At 43.9% G+C, this 23,208-nt stretch overlaps 1 protein-coding gene across 1 annotated transcript in view; it reads right to left on the bottom strand.

The window, feature by feature from the left end:
• The window catches only part of FBXL5 (F-box and leucine rich repeat protein 5), a 51,475-nt gene extending 32,418 nt beyond the window's left edge, over positions 1 to 19,057 (bottom strand). Inside the window, exon 1 of the mRNA XM_089677431.1 lies at positions 18,822 to 19,057. Within this exon, the coding sequence (XP_089533557.1) occupies positions 18,822 to 18,905 (84 nt within the window). The 5' untranslated portion in view covers positions 18,906 to 19,057. The remainder of the gene's footprint in view (positions 1 to 18,821) is intronic.
• Between the last annotated feature and the right edge of the window lie 4,151 nt (positions 19,058 to 23,208).

Consider the following 23,208-nt stretch of genomic DNA (forward strand, 5'->3'; position numbering starts at 1 on the left):
AAAGATTCACAACAGACCACATCCACGCTCAGCAAATATTAGTAAACCAAACAATCGTCTACAAAATGTATTAATCAAGTTACCAATAGGACTCAAAATAAACCTGTCAGCTCTATAACGGTTCGGACAGGTCATGCCTGCATAATGCAGCCTCCTCCAGTGCCATGGAAACCACAAAATTGGTATGGTTTTAAAACACTAGATTCAGCACCAAGTTGCAGGCGTTTCTCACTACACATCAAGTTACAGTAACTATTTCGGGGTTCACTCTGTACTGGAGGGGGCACCCAAGATATAATTTGCACCATATGCACTGGGCACCCCTGCTCAAAGCAGTCCCAATGCATAAACCAGGTAAATTTGCTTCATGCTGCTTTTGTGTGTGCTGAAAAAAAAAAAAAGTAGTATAGGATGCATTTTTACACACTGCAAAGATATAAAGGGTAAAAATTGTGATACGTTGTAGCAGCGTATTACACCATTCCTACACAGTGCACACCAGAAGGCACATATTACATGGATCAGAACTCGAACCCACTGGTGTGAAAAGACCCTATAGGTATGTGCAGGCATTGCATGGGCAGGCAGTGTACTGCCATAGCCTGTTCATTTCATTAGCGATAATGGCACGTTTACTTTAAAAGTTATACCAAAGGATGTTTTAAAAGAAAAAAAAAAAAAAAAAAAGGAAAACAAATATTATACTTACCTGCTCTGGGCAATGATACTGCACAGAGCAGTCCCTTACCTCCTTTTCTGGGGTCCCCCAACAGTGCTCTCCGCTGCTCCTCTTCTGAGCATACTACCATAGTAAACGGTGTGTCATGAAGGCATATGAGCGGATATGCTCCTGATGTGTGCATCCATAGACACACAAAACGCAGCTTTAGTAATGGTGTAGATAGAGACTATTGTTAACAGCTACACTGCACTACTTTCAGTCAGTCTAGTGCTGACAGAAGAACGGTAGAACACAATCACTAAACCCACACATGGGCACAGAGGTCTCATACAGCATGTACATTGTTTACATGTCTGCAGCAATGTGATTCAGCAGGCAAGTAGCCTGAGTCAATGGCTGTATGGACCCAACATATGCAAGTGTGACAGGATGCAGGGATGATGCATGCCCTGGATACAGACAGTGTGCATTCTGTGTCATGCATTTGTACCTGCATGCCTGTCAGATTCAGACGTGAGGGCAAGTCTGTACAGTCGCTGTGTCCCCATTGACCAAACATGAGCTACCTGCACACAGCACCAGACACATAAAATGGCTCTTACACACTTGTATAGACCTCTCAACTCGTGTGAAGTAGCCGACAGACCATGTATGGGGTCTATTTATTAATGTTTTCACCAATTATTCACCCATTTTCTAATTTAAACTTGTGGGGGAAAAAAAAAAAAAAGGGTACAAATTGTGTCAATCTTGGTGAAAACATTGGTCATGCTACTCTAATCAAACGAGTTTTTTTGTTTTGTTTTTCATTTGCCTGGAAAAAGTCAGAAGGTTTTTAAGCTAGCAGTTACCCTTTTGTTAGGGAAGAAAAGCAGTTTTATTCCAGGAGGCAGTGGGTGCGGTGCCACTCAAACATTCAAAAACATCTGTAGTGAAAGGAAGAAGCGTATTCTCTATAACTGTATATATAAGTACACGGATGTATTAGGCATCACGGAACATCAAAATCTTTAAAGTCAATTATACAACAATGCCATAAATATTATAAAAATAGAAGTGTAGGAGAGGAGAAAAGGATACAGACCAAACACACTTAGAGCCTAAGCACGCAAGCTGTACAAAGTGTAATGAATGTTAATGAAGGTGGAGGCCAAGTGCATAAAAAAAGCAATGATCTTTACAGTAACACATCATCAACCAAGCTCAACTACAGTGTTATAGATATGCAGCAAATCAGTGCTGTGCATAAAAATGCTGATGACAGTTATTGCGAAAGTACAGCACGCACGGAAAACAACAAGGCCCTAACTCGAATTCACACGGAGCAGCATCCAGATTACAAAACAGAGACATTTCATCTGGGTGTGCCAAGCCATCATGTCTGGTCAGATTAAAATTGTAAGCATTGAATGAATTCTGTTTAACCAATTGCCTACCAGTCACATCTACCCCCTTCCTGCCCAGGCCAATTCTCAGCTTTCAGTGCTGCTGCACTTTGAATAATTGCTCAGTCATGCAACACTGTACCCATATGAAATTTTTATCATTTTTTTCACACAAATAGAGCTTTCTTTTGGTGGTATGTACTCGCAGCTGCGTGTTTTATTTTTTTTGCTATAAAAATAAAGGTGCAAAAATTTTGAGGACAAACATTTTTCTTTATTATAAAATTTTGCAAACCGGTATTTTTTCTCCTTCACGGATGTGCGTTGATGAGGCTGCACTGATAGGTGGCACTGCTGGGCACCGATCATCAGTGCCCTGATGATCGGTGTCGATCCGTCCTCTGACAATTGCCGGTTATCTGCAGTACTTTCCTCACATTGTGACAGCATGAAAAAAGTGCAGCCGATAACAGCAATTGCATTTACTGGTGATCTGCTGTGTCATTGGACACGGCTAATCACGTGGTAAAAGGCCGCTGTGATTTGCCTTATACCACATCATGTGATCAGCTGTATCCGTAGGACACAGCGATCACGGAGGGCGCGCGCGTTCTGGGAGGACATCATATGACACCCTCCCAGAACAGGCCAGCCGTAGTGAAGCCGTCATTTGGCTATCTGCGGTCAGCAAGTGGTTAACCACTTCCAGACCGCACACTTTTACCCCCTTCCTGACCAGGGCAATTTTCAGCTTTTAGCGCTATCACACTTTGAATGACAATTGCGCGGTCATGCAACACTGTACCCAAATGAATTTTTTACCATTTTTTTGAGATAGATAAAGCTTTGTTTTGGTGGTATTTATTCACCACTGGGATTTGTATTTTTTTTGCTATGTAAATGAAATGTCCAAAAATTTTGAAAAAAAGTGTTTTTTTTTTAATAAAATTTTGCAAATAAATAATATTTCATCATAAATCTTTGCCAAAATTTATTCCGTTATCTTTTTAGTAAAAAAAAAAAAATCCAAATTAGTTTATAAGCAAAAATTATAATTTTTAAACATTTTTTTTTACATTATTTTATTTTTTTATATTATTATTTTTTTTTTAACATACTGTCACCCTAGCAGTACAGTGTCACCATGGTGACACTGTACTACTTGTGAGGGGTGATGAAGATTTTTTTTTTTTTTTTTTTTTACACTGATTGCGTTTACACCCATATAGGATGTAAAAGCAATCATTTCTCTTTCGCTCTGTGTGAATTCCTGCACTCATTGAGGAGAACTGAGTGAGCTGTGATTGGTCACAGCTTGTCACATGGTACAAGGCTTTTGTGAATAGCCTTGTACCATGTGACCTCTGTGATCATTCACAGATTTCACACATAGTAAGCAATGATGTCAGAAGTGACATCTTGCTTACTACTTTGCATGTGATCACTGATTGGCCAATCAGTGATCACATGATCGGGACCTCGTACAGAGGTCCCGTCCGACGATCGGTGTTTCACTGTGTCCGGAGGACACAGCGGGCACCGGATCGCGGTTCTGCGCGCTCCCAGGGAGCGCGCACAAGCAGGGTGCGGGGAGGCCGTTTATAGACGGCCACCCGACCCTGCAGTGCCACCGTCCGGCCGTTTATATACAACGGCCGGTCGGGAAGTGGTTAAAGGGAACCTGTGAGAATACAAATATGGAAGCTGCCTTTGTTGATTTGTTTTTTGAAGTGTAGGTTCCAAGGCAATAAAGTAGAAGTCTGGTCTACATCTATCCCTAAACCTGCTCCCACCCCCATTCTGAGTCCTCTACTAACTAGCCTGCAGAAAGATGTGTAAACTTACCTACCAACCCTCAGCACTGGCTTCAGGGGGAGGAGGAGGAGGGAACAGCTGACAACAGATGCCTATGAGTGATGTCACCGCACAGGTATTGTGGCCATTATCAGCGATCTCTCCTCACCCTTCAACCTGGTCGCTGGGGATATCATGTGACCAGACTGGAGTACTCAGGGAATAGATAAATATACACATCTTTCCTCCACAGGTGAGTTAGTATAGGACCTATGGGGGTGGGAGCAAGTTTCTGATTAAATAGGTTTAGACCACACATCTACTTTAAGTTATCCAATGACCTAGGACAAGCAAGCAGCCAAGTAAAGTCTGAAAACAATGTAACCATCTGCAATAGCCACATGTAATAGCCAGCTGTGCTAACAGTCACAAACAGCTGTGTACACCGACAGCCTGTCATTGCAATGTATAGGCTGGGGGGGGGGGGCCCCACAGCCATCTGTACGCAACTGTCAATCACAGCCAACCAGCCCAGGAATCAGAAGGCTCTTGCCACTGAGATTTGCAGCATGGCTAAGCAGCCGAATGAACAGGGCCCAATATGAAAAAATAAATATGTACATAGCCACTATATAGTCCCTTTGGAGTACATAAGTATTGAACACGTCACCATTTTTATATTTCTAAAGGTGATATTGACATGAAATTTTCACGTCGGTAACAACCCATGCAATCCATACATACAAAGAAACCAAAAAAAAAAAAAATAAAAGTTCAGAAATTAAGTTGTGTGTAATAAACTGAAATGACACAGAACTCTAGATCACGATACAATAAAAACAAAAAAAAAAACCCAAAGTTTATAACACACATTTCGATATTTAGGATACATGAAACTATCCACCACCAGTCTAAAATATATCAAAAGTACATTTTTGAAACCACTGCTCAACTGTTTCACTGCAGTAGAATTGTACTAAATGGTTATCGAAACGGGACCGAGAGGGCACCCTCCACTCTTCTAGGCCAGAGATCTGCCTCCTTAGATGCACTACATACACCGCTCCTGGGAACGTTCCGGCTTTCACTATTCGTCCTCATGCACACTGGATGTTTTTACAGCGGCTGTTTTTGGCTTTTGACGTGTTTTTTCTACAGCCAGTAAACCCCCCAGCATCTTATCCTATGTGTCCATGTACACAGAGACTGTAATCAACGTTTTATGGCTGGAATAAAAATCCAGGACTAGTGGGTTTCTAGAGTATTTTTAGCTATAAAAATGCCCTAACGCTGCAAAACGTGGTAAAACGCCACAAACCGGCATTTGTGGACATTTTTTCAACCAGAAGAAAATATTTTCTTTGGTAAAAAAAGCCAAAAAAACACAAACGCAGCAAAACGCTAAAAAAAGCTGAAAAGCTCACATTTTTAACGTGACTTTACACAGCTAACGTTACCAGTGTTATCAAAACACCCCGTGTGCATGGAGCCTTATGTATGGTCTTACCCTGCACGAACGTAGGACATTCTAGGGAACGAACAGAGCTGTGCCCCTGACACATGGTTGCATTCTACAGTAACCGCTTATAAATTTACTGAAGAAAAAAAATCAACATTACTGAGTTGGCTCTACTTGATAGATTTGTATTCCTGTCGCAGTTCAAGACGTACAGGTTTTGGAATTTGAATCATTAGTCATCACTTCCTTCTGATGTTCAGTTTTGTACATTGTGACATTTACCGTGAATAGGTTTCCTTGGACTTTGTATCACTTGCAGAGGTTTGTAAGAGATTCTCAATTTATGTCAGGGTCTACAAACTTTCTAAACAAAGGGCCATTTTTCTGTCCCTCAGACTTTAGGGGAGCGGACTGTGGTCATTGGGAGTAGAAATTATACTGCCATCAGTGGTAGTAAACAGTGCAGCTCTGGCATTCAGGGAAGGAATAGTGCCCCATCATTGGTGTCAATGGGAGAAACAGTGCCCCAATGTTGATGTCAGTAACAGTAATTATGCCCCTTTGTAGGTGTCAGTGGGAGGAATAGTGTCTTGCATCAGTGAGAGAAAAAGTGCTCCAAGGGCAGATAAAAGAAAATAACAGTTACAGTTTGGAGACCACTGATCTAGGTCCATGGTATAACTAGTAGTAAGCCAATCACATTCAACTGAACTTATTCTATAATGCTGAAGCGGTTTCATAGCTTTTTCAAACAGTTTTAAACCAAGAGCAGTTTTAAAAAAAAGTGGCGAGATGTTTTCAACATTACAGAACAAACTCCGTTCAATGCGACTACTACTGCTTATACCTGCAGCAGTCCTCTGGATTCTCATCACAAGCTAAACATATTTGAAGCCGGTTTCATAAATCAAAACAGATAAGTGATTTGTACCAGAAGCAATTCATTACAAAGCATTCCTTGTGAAATCATCTCTACACTTTTTAAAGAATAAATAATGGTTGGTAGATAGAGTTACAGGGTTGAAAAAAACGTTTGTGTGGGGAAGAGAAAAAACCAAAACAAAACCAAAAAGAAAGGGGCCGGGGGTGATTGGGAAGAGATGACCAAGAGGTAATAACTCTTCCTTGCCCATCCCCATTTTCATTAACAGCTTAGTGCATACGTAATGCAAGGCAACTCTGATAAGAGAGATGTTCTCTCTGCGCACCCCTGCCCTCCACTGTCCATTCACAGAATCCTTTATATTCTGTGAATCCAATCACAAAATACAAACTGCTTTGTACTGATTGGGCAGGGAAGGGTGGGCACAGCAGCCTCAGATTCAGCATCACAGCACCAGAAGTATAATGATAACTATGCTCCCTTGTGCTCAGTAAAAAGGTCAACTGCAAATGAAAGTCAAAAAAACAACAATCAAATCCAGTTACTATGTGATGCACAAGCATCAAAGTAAAAAAAAACAAAACACAAATCAACATCCTTCTTCAGTTACCCCGTGGGAGGGTTTCAGCAATAAAAGCAGTGATGTCAATCCAGCAGTGGGCAGGACTAGGTGTGGCCAGGTAGGCTTGTGAATCAGCAATGACAATACAGATAAACATATAGCCCACCATCAGTTATGTCCAGGTCACAGGAATACAATAGTAAAAAGGTTTAGCCATACTTCCCATTTAAAGCAGCAAATGTTTATGGGCGTCCTAACATGCAAGCATCATGAGTACCAATCAATTTTTAGTTCATGCTATATGCTGAGCACACGGCTTGGTGCACGAGAAGTATGTCTAGTCAGTCGAGCCCAGAGGTGTGCCAGCAGAGGAAGCAGAACCCTGTGGTGGCACACCATGAAGGGGGGGAGCCAGGAGAGCTGATAGGGGACCCAAGAAGAAGGGGACAAGGGCCACTCTGTGCAATTTAATGACCATGATGTGACAGGTGTCAGAAGTCACCTTCACTTGATGCCTTGATAATTGTCCTAGCACACTCCTTAGAGTGCATAACAGTATTAACAGTGCCCCATAGTGGTTTTTGTTCCTCTTAAAGTGCCCCTGTCAGCAACAAGTCATCACTATACAATATCATACTTGTAAAGAAGAGACAGCATACTTTCCTTTCTGGCACACTGTATTGAAATACTGCAAGTATTCGACTTGTATTATGCATGAGTATTGGAACACATGTAACCCCAGCAAATCAGAAGATTCTTTTACGCTGTATGAGCCAGCAGGAGAAACCACAGAGTGCAGTAGGGGAGCAGTTATGAGACATACCTGCAAGTGTGGAATAGTTGCTGTGTCAGCATTTCAAGACATGCAAATGTACAATCCAAACGCACACGTTCCAGCGTTAAAAATGTCTGTGTGTATATGTGGGTGCTGCAGCAACCGTCAGCTGGAACTGAGGAGAATCAGCAAGGGAGAATGTCACCAGCACACCGAGGATCACCAATATGGGTCCAAAAGTTATAATGAACGATCACATAGTTCCAGCAAGGCAATGTTTCGGAGTCTCGCAGGACCCCTTCATCATCACATGCCTGATTAAGGGGTCCTGTGAGACTCCGAAACGTTGCCTCGCTGGAACTATGTGATCGTTCATTAACACTTTTGGGCCCATATTGGTGATCCTTGGTGTGCTGGTGACATTCTCCCTAGCATTTCAAGACATGGACCACCGGAAAGAGGAGTATATTGCCTCTTCTTTTGGCAGCATGTTACTGTATAGAAACGATCCTTTAATGCAGGCCATAGACGGGTATTTTATCAGCTGAATTTTCGTCCGCACGTAGAATCGGCCGATATTCACACCGTTAGTTGGGCCAGCCTGTCGGGCGTTTTTCGGATATTCTCGTTTAGTTTTATCGGTCATGCTGGAAAATCCGCGAAAGACGACATGGGTGGCGGCAACGGGGCTGACCGATTTTTCAAAATTCGGCCAATAAACGGCCCGTCTATGGCCTGCCAAAGTTAAGGCGTGTTATCAGACACAACTGTACCCCTGCAGAAGATAAAAGATCATGTGTGAGATCAGACTGTTTACAAGTGTAGGACTTCAGGTGACCTCTGATCCTTGACAACCAGGAGTATCAGACCCATACAAAGCAAGTAAAGCTAAGTTGGCATAAATATAAGTATGTGTGCAATTATACTTTGAAAGTGGAAAATAAAATGTTGTCCAGAAAACTCATGCTGGCAGCTCTCCATTATTTGATAGTTTTAGCAAAAAATAAATAAATAAAAAATTTGCTTATTTATTTTTGTCATATGATTTTCCGTGTTATTTCACTGCCATTTGTTTCTGCTGTGATTTGCTCTTTGATTTCCACAAGTGACAGGAATTTTCCAGCTAAAAAAGGTGGAGGTACTGGTGGAGTAGCCTTCCCAGGAGGCACTGGCTATGTTACTAGTGCCTAGGAAGACGCGAAGGAAAGAATAACAAATCTAAGTTTACAATTTAAAAAATATAATAATTTCATTTTGCGATAAAAGTGTAAGGAGTTTAAGGTTTAGAATGCATGGAAGCAAAATGTGCTTGTAATTTTGGGGGGAAAAGTCCACTTCAAAACAACTCTTGGAAAACTGGGCTGCTGCATAAAGATTTGTAGCTTGCATCAACTGAAGTAGAGTTGGGGCCTCACCCAACTGAACCATTCAAGCACTGAGGGCTGACAATTTTTTTTTCTCTTAAAGTGAGCAGGCCATATACTTATGCCCTTCCCCCCCCCCCCCCCCCCCCCCCAGTCCATCACCTTTACCCTCGGCTTCTTTATGTCATGCACAGCAGATCAATACAAAGCAGCTCATCTCCCTAGTAAATCACACACAACACGCCATGTAACACACACAAAGCACACAGTTAACCCTTTGATTGCCCCCGATAGTAACCCCTTCCTGCCCAGTGTCATTAGTACAGTCAGTGCTTTTTATTAGCACTGATCATTGTATTAGTGTTACTGGGGATGGCAGTGGCAGTTAGTGAGGTCTCCCCACCCCCCCCACGTGTCAGAATGCCTGCTGCAGTCCTGCAATAAGTTGCTGACCGCTGTCACTAGTATAGAAAAAAAAGATGAAGATGAAAATTCCAGTATATGTACTGTCATTTGTAGACGCTATAAATTTCACGTAAAACCAATTACCTTACAAGCATTGGGATTTTTTTTTTTTATAGCAAAAGACATGTAGCAGAATACATTTTGACCTGAATTTATGAAGAAAATTTTTTTTTATTTTTTTTTACTGGATAGGTTTTATAGCAAAAAGTCAAAAATACAGTTTTTCTTCTTAAAATTGGTCTTTTTTGTTTATAACACAAATTTAATTTATGTACAACGTTGCATGACCGTGCAATTGTCAGTTAAAGTAATGCAGTGCCGTACTGCACAAAATGGCCCAGTCAGGAGGGGATAAATCCTCTGGCAGTGGTTAAGTGGCAAGTGGTTAAGTAAAATGCGTTTTCAGTCTTTTTTTCATTTATTAAGCATAAAATCAAGATCCCAGTGGTCAGTAAATACCACCATATGAAATCTCTATTTGTGTGAAAAAAAATTATAAAAATTTCCTATGGGTACAGTGTTTCATGACAATTGCCAAAGTGTGACAGCACTGAAAGCTGAAAACTGGCCTGAGCAGGAAGAGGGTGAAAGTGTCTGGTATTGAAGTGGTCCAGGATTCTTCTTTATCACAATATTAAACACACATGCAAGCTCAGATTACTGAAGTGTGCTTAAAGTGGACCTTCACTCCAAGACCACACTTTACTGATATTCCATCCCCCTCCAAACTACCACGACAAGTTATTTTGTTTGCCTCTCTTTTCAGCTCCACCCCACCCCCTGCCTCCATTCTTGCCTATGTGATGCTCACGTCTCCTGGGGTATGTGTGTCACATCTTAGGAGGCACAAATGTCAACACAGCGACAGCAGGAGGGGGAATCTTGCAGTGTGTCACCAGGGGGCCGGCTGCCTGAACCAGGAAGAAACAGCTGACTCCCAATGACTTCAGAAGTGAAAATGGTGATGCAGGGCCTGACATGCAGCAGGGAAGGAGTGCTGGATCACATATCAGCACCAGACTTCCCGGGCGTGCAAATATATACATACACACAGGTTTTTTTTTTAAACATAACTGGCCTTATAACGCTTCAAATCCAATCACTGTTCATATCTTGTTGACGGCACCTCTGTAACATCTCCAAAATATGTTTTTTAATATTTTTTTTTTAACTAATGAAATCAGCAAGCAATTCATTCCTACCCCGGCTATCTCTCACCTCATCTGTTGCAAGTCCCTTCTCAAAACAGACTATCCCCCCTTCAGTCCATCATGCATGCTGCTGCCAGACTCATCTACCTTACTAACCACTCATTATCCACCCCTCTAAGCCAATCTCTCCCCTTGCTTTTGATCATCCATTGAATATCATTAACCAATAGACGCCTGGCCAATAGCCGTTTGGCGACCGGAAAATTACATTAGATTTCCGGGTGGACGCCATATGGCGTACTCCCGGGCATGCGCAGTTTGCGCGCTTGCAGAGCCGCGCAGCAGCGCGATCTGTCACCGGCCGCATACCTCGGACACAACAGATCTGAGTACCATAAAGTATAAAATGCAGCGCTAATAGTCAATGAAAGGTACCAGTATATAAAATAATAAATCGGTATAAGGTGAATATCTGATCATAAACTGCAAGAAAAATCAAGTCCTGTGATGGTGCTCCCCATGTTCCCAGTGCATATGGAAAAATGCGCACTAACCAGAGGCAGTGTATAAATATCATGAAGATCTCCCCTCTCTCTGGTCAGGATATGGACTGGAACAGGTGGTAATGAAGATGAAACATCCTCCTATGATGAGGATGGATCCGGAGTGTCAGAGATCCCTTAAAGGGATATACGGGTAAGGAATCCTGGAGTACAGGTTGTTCCCCTCTCTGGAACTGATGGGTGGATCACAGCCGGGCTCTGAAAATTAAAAGCTCCTCAAGGCAGGCCAAGGGAAGTACTCATAGTGTAGTAATTAAGGTAGAAGCTTTATTATCAAAAACGAAGAGCATAAGGGTAAATGAATCACAGCAGTGTCAGGTATATGCAAGTGACTGACCATCCAAAATTCAAAGATGGCCGCCAGGCCTCCACATGGCACCATGTGACCTGCTGTGACCAATCACAGCACGACAGTTGTATACAATGGATGGCTTCATTCATGCCATCCATTGTATAGTAGTGTCTAGCTGTGAATGGTCACAGCGATCACATACACGTCATGTGATTAGCTGTGGCAAAATCACAGCTAAGCACAAAAAAGAAAAAAAAAAAAAAAAACCCTGAATGAATCGATGTCATTCAGGTAAATGCTTGCTTATAGCAAAGTAATTCTTTGTATAAGCAAATTGTGCAAAAAAACAAAATACTGATCACTTCCCCAAAGTAGTACAATGTTACTATAGTAACATCGTACTACTTTGGTCATAGTGAAATATGAAAAAAAAAAAAATCTTAAAAAAAAAAAAATCTAGTAAAAATTTAAAATGAATAAAAAAAATGTATATATTTTTTTCATACTGTCAGTGTCCCTGATCACCACCATGCCAGTTATATGATGACGCTGTACTGCACTGGTGACAGTATGTAGAAAAAAAAAAAAATAGTGAAATAATTTTAAAAAATTTTTAATTTTCCAAAAAATGATGACAAAAAAATACAACTTCAAAAAACTCGCCATTCCTCTTATGAAGTACGTCGGACTGTCTACTTTGCAAAAAGTGGTCATTTGGGGGATATCTGTACTGTTCTGACATTCTTGGACCTGAAGAAACTAGATCAATATTCAGATCTATACCATAGTTTGTGAACTCTAAAACTTTCCTACAAACTAAAAAATACATCCTAATTTGGGTTATTTTCACCAAAGACATGTAGCAGAATACATCTCGGCCTAAATTTATGAAGAACAATTATTTATTTGCAAATTTTTATAACAGAAAAAGAAAGAACGTGTTTTTTTTTTTCAAAATTTTCGGTATTTTTTTGTTAATTTAGCAAAAAATCAAAATCCCAGCGGTGATTAAATACCACCAAAAGAAAGCTCTAGTTGTGTGAAGAAAATGATAAAATTTTAGTTTGGGTACAGTGTTGTATAACCACGCAATTGTCATTCAAAGTGTGAGAGCACTGACACCTGAAAAATGGCCTGGGCAGGAAGGTGTAAAAGTGCCCGGTATTGAAACGGTTAAAAATACTGACCAAACACAAAGCCATTTACAACCATGTCCCAAGCTACAATCCCAAAAAAGTTGGGACGTGTAAAATCTACATAAAAACAGAATGCAACTATTTACAAATCTCAAACCCATATTTTAGTCAAAACATAAAACATTTACACTGAGAAAATGAACCATTTTAAGAGAAAAAGTAGGTTACTATGAAACTGATGGCAGTAACTAGTCTGAAAAATGTTGGGACAGGGCCGTGTGTCCACGATGTAGCATCTCCTCTTCTGTTAAACCACACTCTAAACCTCCGGGAACTGAAGAGACCAGTTGCTGGAGTTTTGGGAAAGCAATGTTGTCACATTCTTGCCAGATATAGAAATTAAATTGCTCAACAGTCCTCGGTCATCTTTGTTGTATTTTTCATTTAACCCCTTGCCCTCCAGAAGATTCACCCCCCTTCCTGACCAGGCCATTTTTTGCATTACAACACTGCATTATTTTAACTGACAATTGCGTGGTCATGCAACGCTGCACCCAAATTTAAATTTACAACCTTTTGTTTCCCACGGATTGAGCTCTCTTTTGGTGGTATTTGATAGCCTGTGCGATTTTTATTTTTTGCACCAATTTTGAGAAAAAAAACTATATTATTTACTTTTTGCTGTTAAACATGTCCAGTAAAAAATGTTTTAAAAAAATAGAATTTCCTCATAAATTTAGGCCAAAATGTATTCTGCTACATGTCGGCTAAAAAAATCCCAATACGTGTAAATTAATTGGTTTACGTGAAAGTTATAGCGTTTACAAATGGCGGTATAGACACTGGAATTTTTTTTTTTTTTACAAATAATGGCGGTGACCAGCGACTTATAGCGGGACTGCGGCGGAAATTCTGACACTGGGGGGAACTAACTTGGTGTCACTGGGGATGTCAGTGACACCAATACAGTGATCAGTGCTTAAAAACAAAAAAAAGCACTGGCATTGTACTAATGGCATTGGGCAGGAAGAAGTTAACATGAGGGGCGATCAAAGGCTTAACTGTGTGCAGGGGGTGTTTTATTGGGGGGCAGCGTGTTGGTGCTTCACTGTAAGGACACTGCTCTGCATGGCTGTGCTGTGCACAGCCATCCAGAGCAGTGTGCCCGAGCAGACAGGGAGGACTGTTAGTAAACAAAGTAGCCCTCCTCCCCATCGTAGATCCTCGGTAATAACCGGGCGCCGGCGGATAATCACCAGCCGGGACCTGGTGATTGATGGCTGCAAATGGCGACGCGGGTAGGGCACGCACCCCCTACCCAGAATGCAAAATCACATATGTGATTTTGCGCACCTCTGCCGCCCTGTAGCAGTATATCTGCAATAGGGCGGCGGGGAAGTGGTTAAAGTTGTGCTAAATATTCTCAATTGGTGAAAGGTCCAGACTGCAGGCAGGCCAGTTGCGCACCCGGACTCTTCTACTACGAAGCAATGCTGTTGTCAAATGCAGTATGAGGTTTAGCATTGCCCTGCTGAAAAAGACAGTGATTTACTAAAACTGGAGAGTGCAAAATCTGGTGCAGTTGTGCATGGTAGCCAATCAGCTTTTAACTTCAGTTTGATCAATTAAGCTTTGACAAAAAAAAAAAAAAAAAAAAAAAAAAAAAAAAAAGATTTTTTGTACCTTCCAGTTTTAGCAAATTAACCCAATTGTCTGGATGGGAGCATATGCTGCTCTAAAACCTGGATATGTATTTCAGCATTGATGGTGTCTTTCCGAATGTTCAACCTGCCTATTCCATAAACACTAATGCCCCCCCCATACCATCCGGTCCCTCTTTAGTCCAGGAGAAAATAGTACCTATGGTTGCCAAGAAAAAAATGTCAACGTTCAATTCTTCTGACAAGAGAACTGTTTCACACTTGGCCACAGACCACTGTAAATGAGCTCTGGTCCAGAGAACATATCAGCGTGTCTGGATGATCGATATAACAACTTCTTTGCAGGACAAAACTTGCATTTTTGGATGGCATGGCTAGCTGTGTTCATAGACAGTGATTTCTAGAGGTTTTCCTGAGCCCATGCAGAGATGTCACCACAGAATCATGCCTGTATTTTAATGCAGTGGTGTCTGAGGGCCCAGAGATCACAGGCATCAAATACTGCATTCCTGCCTTGTGCTCAGATTTCCCCAGATTCTCTGAATCTTGATATTCTGTACCGTAGGTGATCAGAATCTATTTTTATACCCAATCACATTACTGACCTGTGGCCAATTAAAACCTAAACCCAAAATGTCCCTCCAGCTCTCGTTAGTGCTACTTACTTTTCCAGCTTTTTGTTGCCCTGTCCCAACTTTTTTGAGATGTGTTGCTGTCATCAATTTCTAAAGATAGTCATACATTATACAATGTGATCGTACAATCTCCTTTAGAGATACCATCAACTATGCAGCAAAAAAGCCTTCCTTATCAGATACAGATTGAAAGGATTGTTCAGGTTTGTCCTCATATTACATCATTTTGGTACATCTAAAGAAGACTGTATGGCCAGCTTAATGGTGACTAAGCACACTTAAAGCAGAGCTCCAGGCAAAATTAAATAAAAGTCAGCAGCTACAAAAACTGTAGCTGCTGACTTTTAAAAAACAGACACTCACCTGTCCCTCGATCCTGCAGTGTCCTCATCGCACCCAGGTTCACCGGCTGTCCTGTGTCCCCAGCACCAACATCTTCAGTGTGCGCACCCGGCTGTGACAGCTTGTGCCTTCACAGCCGGGTGCCCACTGCGCATGCGTGAGAAGCGCTGCCTTTGTGAATGATCCTGTAGTCTTCTGGGACCTGTCACTTGTCCCAGAAGACTAGAGAGGGAGCGGGGAGGACAACTTCAACTTCCGAACGCCTAGGTGATCGCAGTGGAAGAGAGAGTGGGTACCTGACAAATTCAGTAACCACCCCTCCCGATCCAGGAAGGTGCCAATACTTAATGGAGAGCGGAGGATGAGGCCTTACAGAGGAACGTCCCCTTTTGGGTGGAGCTCTGCTTTAAGCTGGCCATAAACAGATCAAAACCCTTCCGGTTCAGCAGGAATGGGACGAATATTGATCCATGTATCGGCAGGCTTGTTGTACAGAAGTCGACCTTGATTGATTTCTGTACAACCAGCACTGCAGGAGTAATTCTCCCATCAACACTGGCAATGTTTTCGGGGGAATTGAGTGATTTCTGCAGCACCATGCGATTTTGCACACCCAAAAAACACGCTGCATTTTACGATGCATGGGGGGTACCATTAAGAATGAATGGCACCCCCGTGTGTCTGCTAAAGAGCAGTACATTATGGCTGTGAAAGCCTGTGGGAACTAGGGTTGCACCAATACTGAGCATTGACACAAGTACCTGTACTCGTGCAAACGCTCTGATATCTAAAACTGATACCTTTGTGGGTCCAAAGTGAATGGGCTCAAACTGCACTGCAAAGAATCAAATATGATTTGAACAGGAATCCCTGAGGGTGCGGTGTGGTTTCAGCCATACAAAATGAATGGCACCGCACCTGCAGGGAAACCCGCATGTGATTCAGACAGGAATTGCACCACATTCCTGATCGCATGTAATTCTTTGCAGTGCAATTTGATCCCAGTCATTTTGTATGGGCTCAGACTGCATATATATTGTTATTTGAGTCCAAGTATCACTACTCGTACTAGCCGATAAAACGGTATCGGTGCAACCGTACAGAGAATGCATGTGATGTACGCTTGGTCCCACATCCACCTACATATGAATCTAGACTTAGGCTAGGTTCACACCTATACAGTTTTTACATTTGATCAGTTTCTGCAGTGCGTTTTGCATTTCTTGCACAGGCATTTTTGACACGTTTTATTTTTTTCCCCCCAACTTGTTGCCATACAGATTAAAATGCAAAACGCATAAAAAACACACTGCATGCTTTTCTGCAGCATCTCCATTGAAGTCTATTGAAACAAAAAACACAACTTTTGTGTTTAACCACTCACCTACAGGGCACTTATACCCCCTTCCTGCCCAGGCCAATTTCTAGCTTTCAGCGCTGTCACACTTTGAGTGACAATTGCGCGGTCATGCAACACTGCACCCATATGAAATTTTTATCATTTTTTTAATGACAGGTAGAGCTTTCTTTTGGTGGTAATTAATTACCTCTGGGTTGTTTATTTGTTCTTAAACCAAAAACCACTGAAAATTTTGAAAAAAAATAAAGTTTCTTAGTTTTTGTTATAAAATTTTGTAAATAAGTGATTTTTCTCCTTCACTGGTGTGCGCTAATGAGGCTGCACTGATAGGCTGCACAGATGGACACTGATAGGTGGCACTGATGAGCATTGACAGGCATCACTGATTGGCAGCACTGATAGGCGGCACTGATATGTTCCATTGATGTGGCACTGATGGGCACTGGCACGAGGCATTGATGGACACTGACAGGTGGCACTGATGGGGCTACACTGATTATCAGTGCCCTGATGATCAGTGTACATGTCCCCTCTGCGGAAAGCAGATTACCGGCTCTCCTCTCCTCTGTCAGCGTGACAGCTCGAGAAGAGAGAAATGCCGATAACCGGCATTTCCCTGTTTACATGTGATCAGCTGTGATTGGACACAGCTGATCACATGACCGAGCCGACATCTTCGGCTCTTTCCGTGGATCGGCGATCTGCTGTGTCCGAGGGACATAGCGCACTGCCGATCGCCACGCGCTCCCTGAGCCGCTCATGCGCTCATATGACGTCCTCCCAGAATGAGAGAACCGCCTTGCGTCCCTCATATTACTATATGGCGGGCGGCGGTTAAAAAAGTCCCTGACCCTTTCCCAAAAAACACAGAGATGTGAACGTGTCCCATAGGAAGTCACATTACATGGACTGCTGTGTGTTTCTGCAAAACGCAACAGAAACTGCATAGGTGTGAACTTAGGGTCACCCTCCGTTCACATCAAGCCCGACTTTGAAATTGTGCGACTTATAGTGAAGTCGCACGATTTCAAAGTGCGATTTGCAAGACATCGGATACAGCAGATGTCTATGGAAATCACACCAAAAGTAGTGCATGTACTAATTATGAAATCAGTGCGGCTGCGACCAAGTCAGAACTACACCGATATGATGCTCCAATTGTGGACAATAGGGTGCGACTTGGCATGCGATTTGCAAGTTCCAGGACATGCAGATCACATCCAGTGTGAACCAGAGCTTAGGGAAGATTCCTAATTGTGGGTAGGTAACGTGTGCGTCCCTGACCTGCAGGCAAAACACCCTGCTCATTTCCAGAGGACCCCACTGAGGGGAGTCTGATAGTACATGGCTGCTAGATGGAAAGGAGAAAGCACAGATGGGATCGTGTATGGGACGGACGGACGCACCTTCACAGATGGGATCGTGTATGGGACGGACGGACGCACCTTCACAGATGGGATCGTGTATGGGACGGACGGACGCACCTTCACAGATGGGATCGTGTATGGGACGGACGGACGCACCTTCACAGATCGGATCGTGTATGGGACGGACGGACGCACCTTCACAGATCAGATCGTGTATGGGACGGACGCACCTTCACAGATCAGATCGTGTATGGGACGGACGCACCTTCACAGATCAGATCGTGTATGGGACGGACGCACCTTCACAGATCAGATCGTGTATGGGACGGACGCACCTTCACAGATCAGATCGTGTATGGGACGGACGCACCTTCACAGATCAGATCGTGTATGGGACGGACGCACCTTCACAGATCAGATCGTGTATGGGACGGACGCACCTTCACAGATCAGATCGTGTATGGGACGGACGCACCTTCACAGATCAGATCGTGTATGGGACGGACGCACCTTCACAGATCGGATCGTGTATGGGACGGACACACCTTCACAGATCGGATCGTGCATGGGACAGATACACCTTCACAGATCAGATCGTGTATGGGACAGATACACCTTCACAGATCAGATCGTGTATGGGACGGAAGGATACACCTTCACAGATCGGATCGTGTATGGGACGGACGGATACACCTTCACAGATCGTGTATGGGACGGACGGATACACCTTCACAGATCGTGTATGGGATGGACGGATACACCTTCACAGATGATGGCTGTGCCCCCCGAGTGGTGTGTGTGAACTCCCTGGACAATGGGAACAATGTATGGCCACCTCTGGCCTGCACCTCCCCCCATACCACACACATCACCTACTACACAGCTCCCCGGCCTCCTCCACACACAGCTCCCCGGCCTCCTCCACACACAGCTCCGCTCCCTCACCTTGTCACAGTACCGCCCCACCAGCTGCTTCATCCTCCAGTGCGGCCCGGTGAACACATCCACCTCGTCCGGGAAAGGAGCCATTCTCCACTCTCCATACAGAGCTCTGCACGCCCGGAGATCTCAGGCAGCCCACTAAAGGCTCCAACGATGCTCACAGGAATCCACCAACAGCAACAACCCTCCTCCTCATTACAAGTGCGCAACTACGGCCTAACACACACTACGCAAGCGCGGCTCCCCCCTCACCAACCCACAGACCACATTTCACGGCGCATGCGTACTCCTAAATTTCATGCACGATCCGTCTGGTATCTTATGGCGCATGCGCCTCTCTGTGTGCCCGCGTGCTGGTCAAGTCCTTTTGTCACACCCACATGATCTGCTGGCTGTGCTCTGCTGTGCAGTGCGCATGCGTGGTGATTCAAGGTGTGGGTGCACAGTGTGCTAAACAGAGCATGTAGTCCTGCTCATGGACATCAGATAGCTGACTGATGGGTCTGCCTTCATACTGATACTGACGCTTCAGTGTGTAAAAAGAAACGTAAGGAAAACGTGTGACCATGTAATCCTATGGACCAGTTTGGTCCCTTGCGTTTAGTAAAATCCTGCTTGCTGCTTTTTTTTGCGCATCTCCCCATTGAAATGCATTGAAGCTGCAGCAAAAACACAACAATTTTTGAGTCACGTCCTATGTAAAACACTCTGCAAATGCGGCAAAAACATGCTTTTTTGCTACGGATCGGCGGGAAAGTAGCCTAAAATATGAGATCCTGAATGGAAAAAACATCTGTGGTGCGGCCACATGTGGTGATATGTGATGGATTTGGATGTAAGCAGGGCATTTTTGCAGCAGGAACTTGGTGGAACTCCTTCCATGCAGCACCTCTGGCTCTCACCCTCGACACCCTGTTCACCATTCTCACGTGTAAACACCGGGGCCCAACTTCACTGCTTACAAGGACAGCTTGCCTCTTCCAGTGGCTCCACAGATCCCTCCCTGCCATACAGTCACAGCGCGGACGAGGGAGGTGCAGGTGCTAGTGTTGTGTGGTTATGGGCAGGAGGGGGCGTCCTGTGCTAGACTGCACCCTCTGTGTTCATCTGTTCCCGGGGGTATGAATACAAGCGCCCACAGATAATATTGCTGCAAATCAGAGAGGCAGAGCCCCCTAGAGTAAAATACATGGAAGCTATGAAGACATGGGGGTGTGCAGAGTTCGGGGATGGGGAAGGAGAGCTGAGAAGGTGTCAAAATGTACATAGCACACCCCTGATTCCTGCACCCTGAACACAGTGTAGTCCTGATCCTTGCACTCTGTACGTAGCATACCCTGAACCCTGCACTCTGTATGTAGCATACCCCTGAACCCTGCACTCTGTATGTAGCATACCCCTGAACCCTGCACTCTGTATGTAGCATACCCCTGAACCCTGCACTCTGTACATAGTGCAATCCTAATTCCTGCACTCTGTATGTAGCACACCCCTGAACCCTGCACTCTGTACATAGTGCAATCCTAATTCCTGCACTCTGTACATAGCACACCCCTGATCCCTGCACTCTGTACATAGTGCAATCCTAATCCCTGCACTCTGTATGTAGCACACCCCTGATCCCTGCACTCTGTATGTAGCACACCCTTGAACCCTGCACACTGTATGTAGCATACCCCTGAACCCTGCACTCTGTACATAGTGCAATCCTAATCCCTGCACTCTGTACGTAGCACACCCCTGATCCCTGCACTCTGTATGTAGCACACCCTTGAACCCTGCACACTGTATGTAGCATACCCCTGAACCCTGCACTCTGTACATAGTGCAATCCTAATCCATGCACTCTGTACGTAGCACACCCCTGATCCCTGCACTCTGTAGCACACCCTTGAACCCTGCACACTGTATGTAGCCCAACATTGAATCCTGCACTCTGTGTGTAGTGCACCCTTAAAATATGCTATCTGTACATAACACACCCTGAAGCCTGCATAGTGTACTCCTGAACTATGCACTCTGTACACAGCACACCCCTGAACCCTGCACCCTGTACATAGTGCAGTCCTGATCCTTGCACTCTGCACGTAGCACACCCCTGAACCCTGCACTCTGTACATAGCACACCCTAAACCCTGCATACTGTATGTAGCCCAACATTGAATCCTGCACTCTGTGTGCAGTGCACCCTTAGAATATGCCCTCTGTACATAATGCACACTGAAGCCTGTATAGTGTAGTCCTGAACTATGCACTCTCTACGTAGTGCACCCCTGAACCCTGCACTCAATATGCAGCACACTATGGAACCCTGCACCCTGTACATAGTGCATGCTTGATCCCTGCATTCTACGTAGGACATCCCTGAACCCTGCAATCTGTATGCAGCCCACCATTGAATCCTGCACTCTGTACATAGCGCACCCCTGAACCCTGAACTCTATACCTAGCGCACTCCTGAATTCTGCGATCTATGTGTAGTGCACCCTTAAAATCCGTCCTCTGTACACAATGCACCCCTGAATTTCATACTCTATATTGTAGGACACCCCTGAACCTTGTAGTCTGTACGTAGTACACTCCTGAGCTATGCGCTCTGTAAGTAGCGCACTCCTGAACCCTGCATTCTATATGCAGCACACTCCGGAACCCTGCACTCTTTACATCGTGCTCTCCTGAACTCAACACTCTGTATGAGGCGCACTCCTGAACCCTGCACTCTGTATGTAGTGCATTTCAAAACTCTGCACTCTGTAAGTAGCGCACTCCTGAACCCTGCATTCTATATGCAGCACACTCCAGAACCCTGCACTCTTTACATCGTGCTCTCCTGAATTCAACACTCTGTATGAGGCGTACTCCTGAACCCTGCACTCTGTATGTAGTGCATTCCTGAACTCTGCACTCTGTAAGTAGCACACCTTTGAACCCTGCAGTCTGTACATAGTGTTCTCTTGAACTATGCACTCTGTATGTACCACACTCCTAAACCCTGCACTCTTTATGCAGAACCCTGCACTCTGTACATAGTGCACTCCTGAACTCAGCAATCTGTATGAGGCAAACTCCTGAACTCTGCACTCTGTGCATAGTGCACTCCTGAACTCTGCAGTCCTATACTCTGCATTCTGCAATTAGCACATCCCTGAACCCTGCAGTCTGTTCATAGTGCACTCCTGAACTATGCACTCCTATACTCTGCATTCTGTAATAAGCACACCACTGAACCCTGCTGTCTGTACGTAGTGCACTCCTGAAGTATGCACTCTGTAAGTAGCACACCCCTGAACCCTGCATTCTATACACAGCACACTCCCTGCACTCTGTACATAGTGTACTCCTGAACTTTGCACTCTGTATGTAGCACATTTCTGAATGCTGCACTCTATGTGTAGTGCACCTCTGAACTCTTACTCTAAGTAAAATTAACTCCTGTTATTTAATACCCCTTTAGAACTCTCCCACTGCAGTTTGGCCACGCTCATTCTATGTGGTTTGGCAAGATGGGGGGCATGGTTGAGTTCCTGCACCTATTCTCTGAGAAAAAAATCCCTGGATATAAGTGATTATAAACAAGCAAAATATCAAATAAAATGTAGAATGATGCAACTCATTTTTATTATTATACAGGATTTATATAGCACCAACAGTTTTCACAGAGCTTTACAATGAAAAGGTAGACAGTACAATTACAAAGCAGTTCAAGAGGGTTACGAGGATACTGCTTATAAGAGCTTACAATCTAATAGGTTGGGGAAAGTGGAACAAAAGGTAACTCTGATGGGTGACCTGATGGGAGAATGAAAACATTCCGTTGTTAGGTGAAGGAAGCATAGGTCTCTGTGAAGAGATGAGATTTCAGGGATCACCTAAAGGTGGACAGAAAAGTCACAAGAGCTAGCGAGTAGGAAGTCTTGAGTGAAGTGGAAAGGACAGTCTGGGTGATATATTGAAACAAGATTGGTGATGTAGCTCGGGGCAGAGTTATATTGTCTGTGTTTTGAATTGTATTTGTTGAACAGTTGAAAGCCAGTGGAGGGATTGGCAGAGAGAGGTGGAGGACACTGGTTGGTAAGGTGGAAGAGTTTGCCAACAGCGTTCATTAACAACTGAAGAGGGGATAGCTGGTTTAGAGGTAGGCTAGGGAGTTGCAATAGTCAAGGCAGGAGATAACCAGGGAGCAAGTGAGTAGTTTGGTGGTTTCAGTGGTTAAGAAGGGGCGTATTTTAGAGATGTTATGGAGGTGGTGTCTGCAAGATTTGGACAATTGGACTTAGGTGTCACGTATCTGGATAGTGAGCCTGACGTGAAGAGGCAGGCCTCCCGTACAACTCTGGCTCAAGGATCGCTGATAGTAGAACAGTGTCCACAGGGGCATGGTGGGGTATGA

Source organism: Staurois parvus, unplaced genomic scaffold (genome assembly GCF_062004578.1).
Source record: "Staurois parvus isolate SC_StPar_1 unplaced genomic scaffold, SC_StPar_1.0 ptg000186l, whole genome shotgun sequence".
Taxonomy (NCBI): domain Eukaryota; kingdom Metazoa; phylum Chordata; class Amphibia; order Anura; family Ranidae; genus Staurois; species Staurois parvus.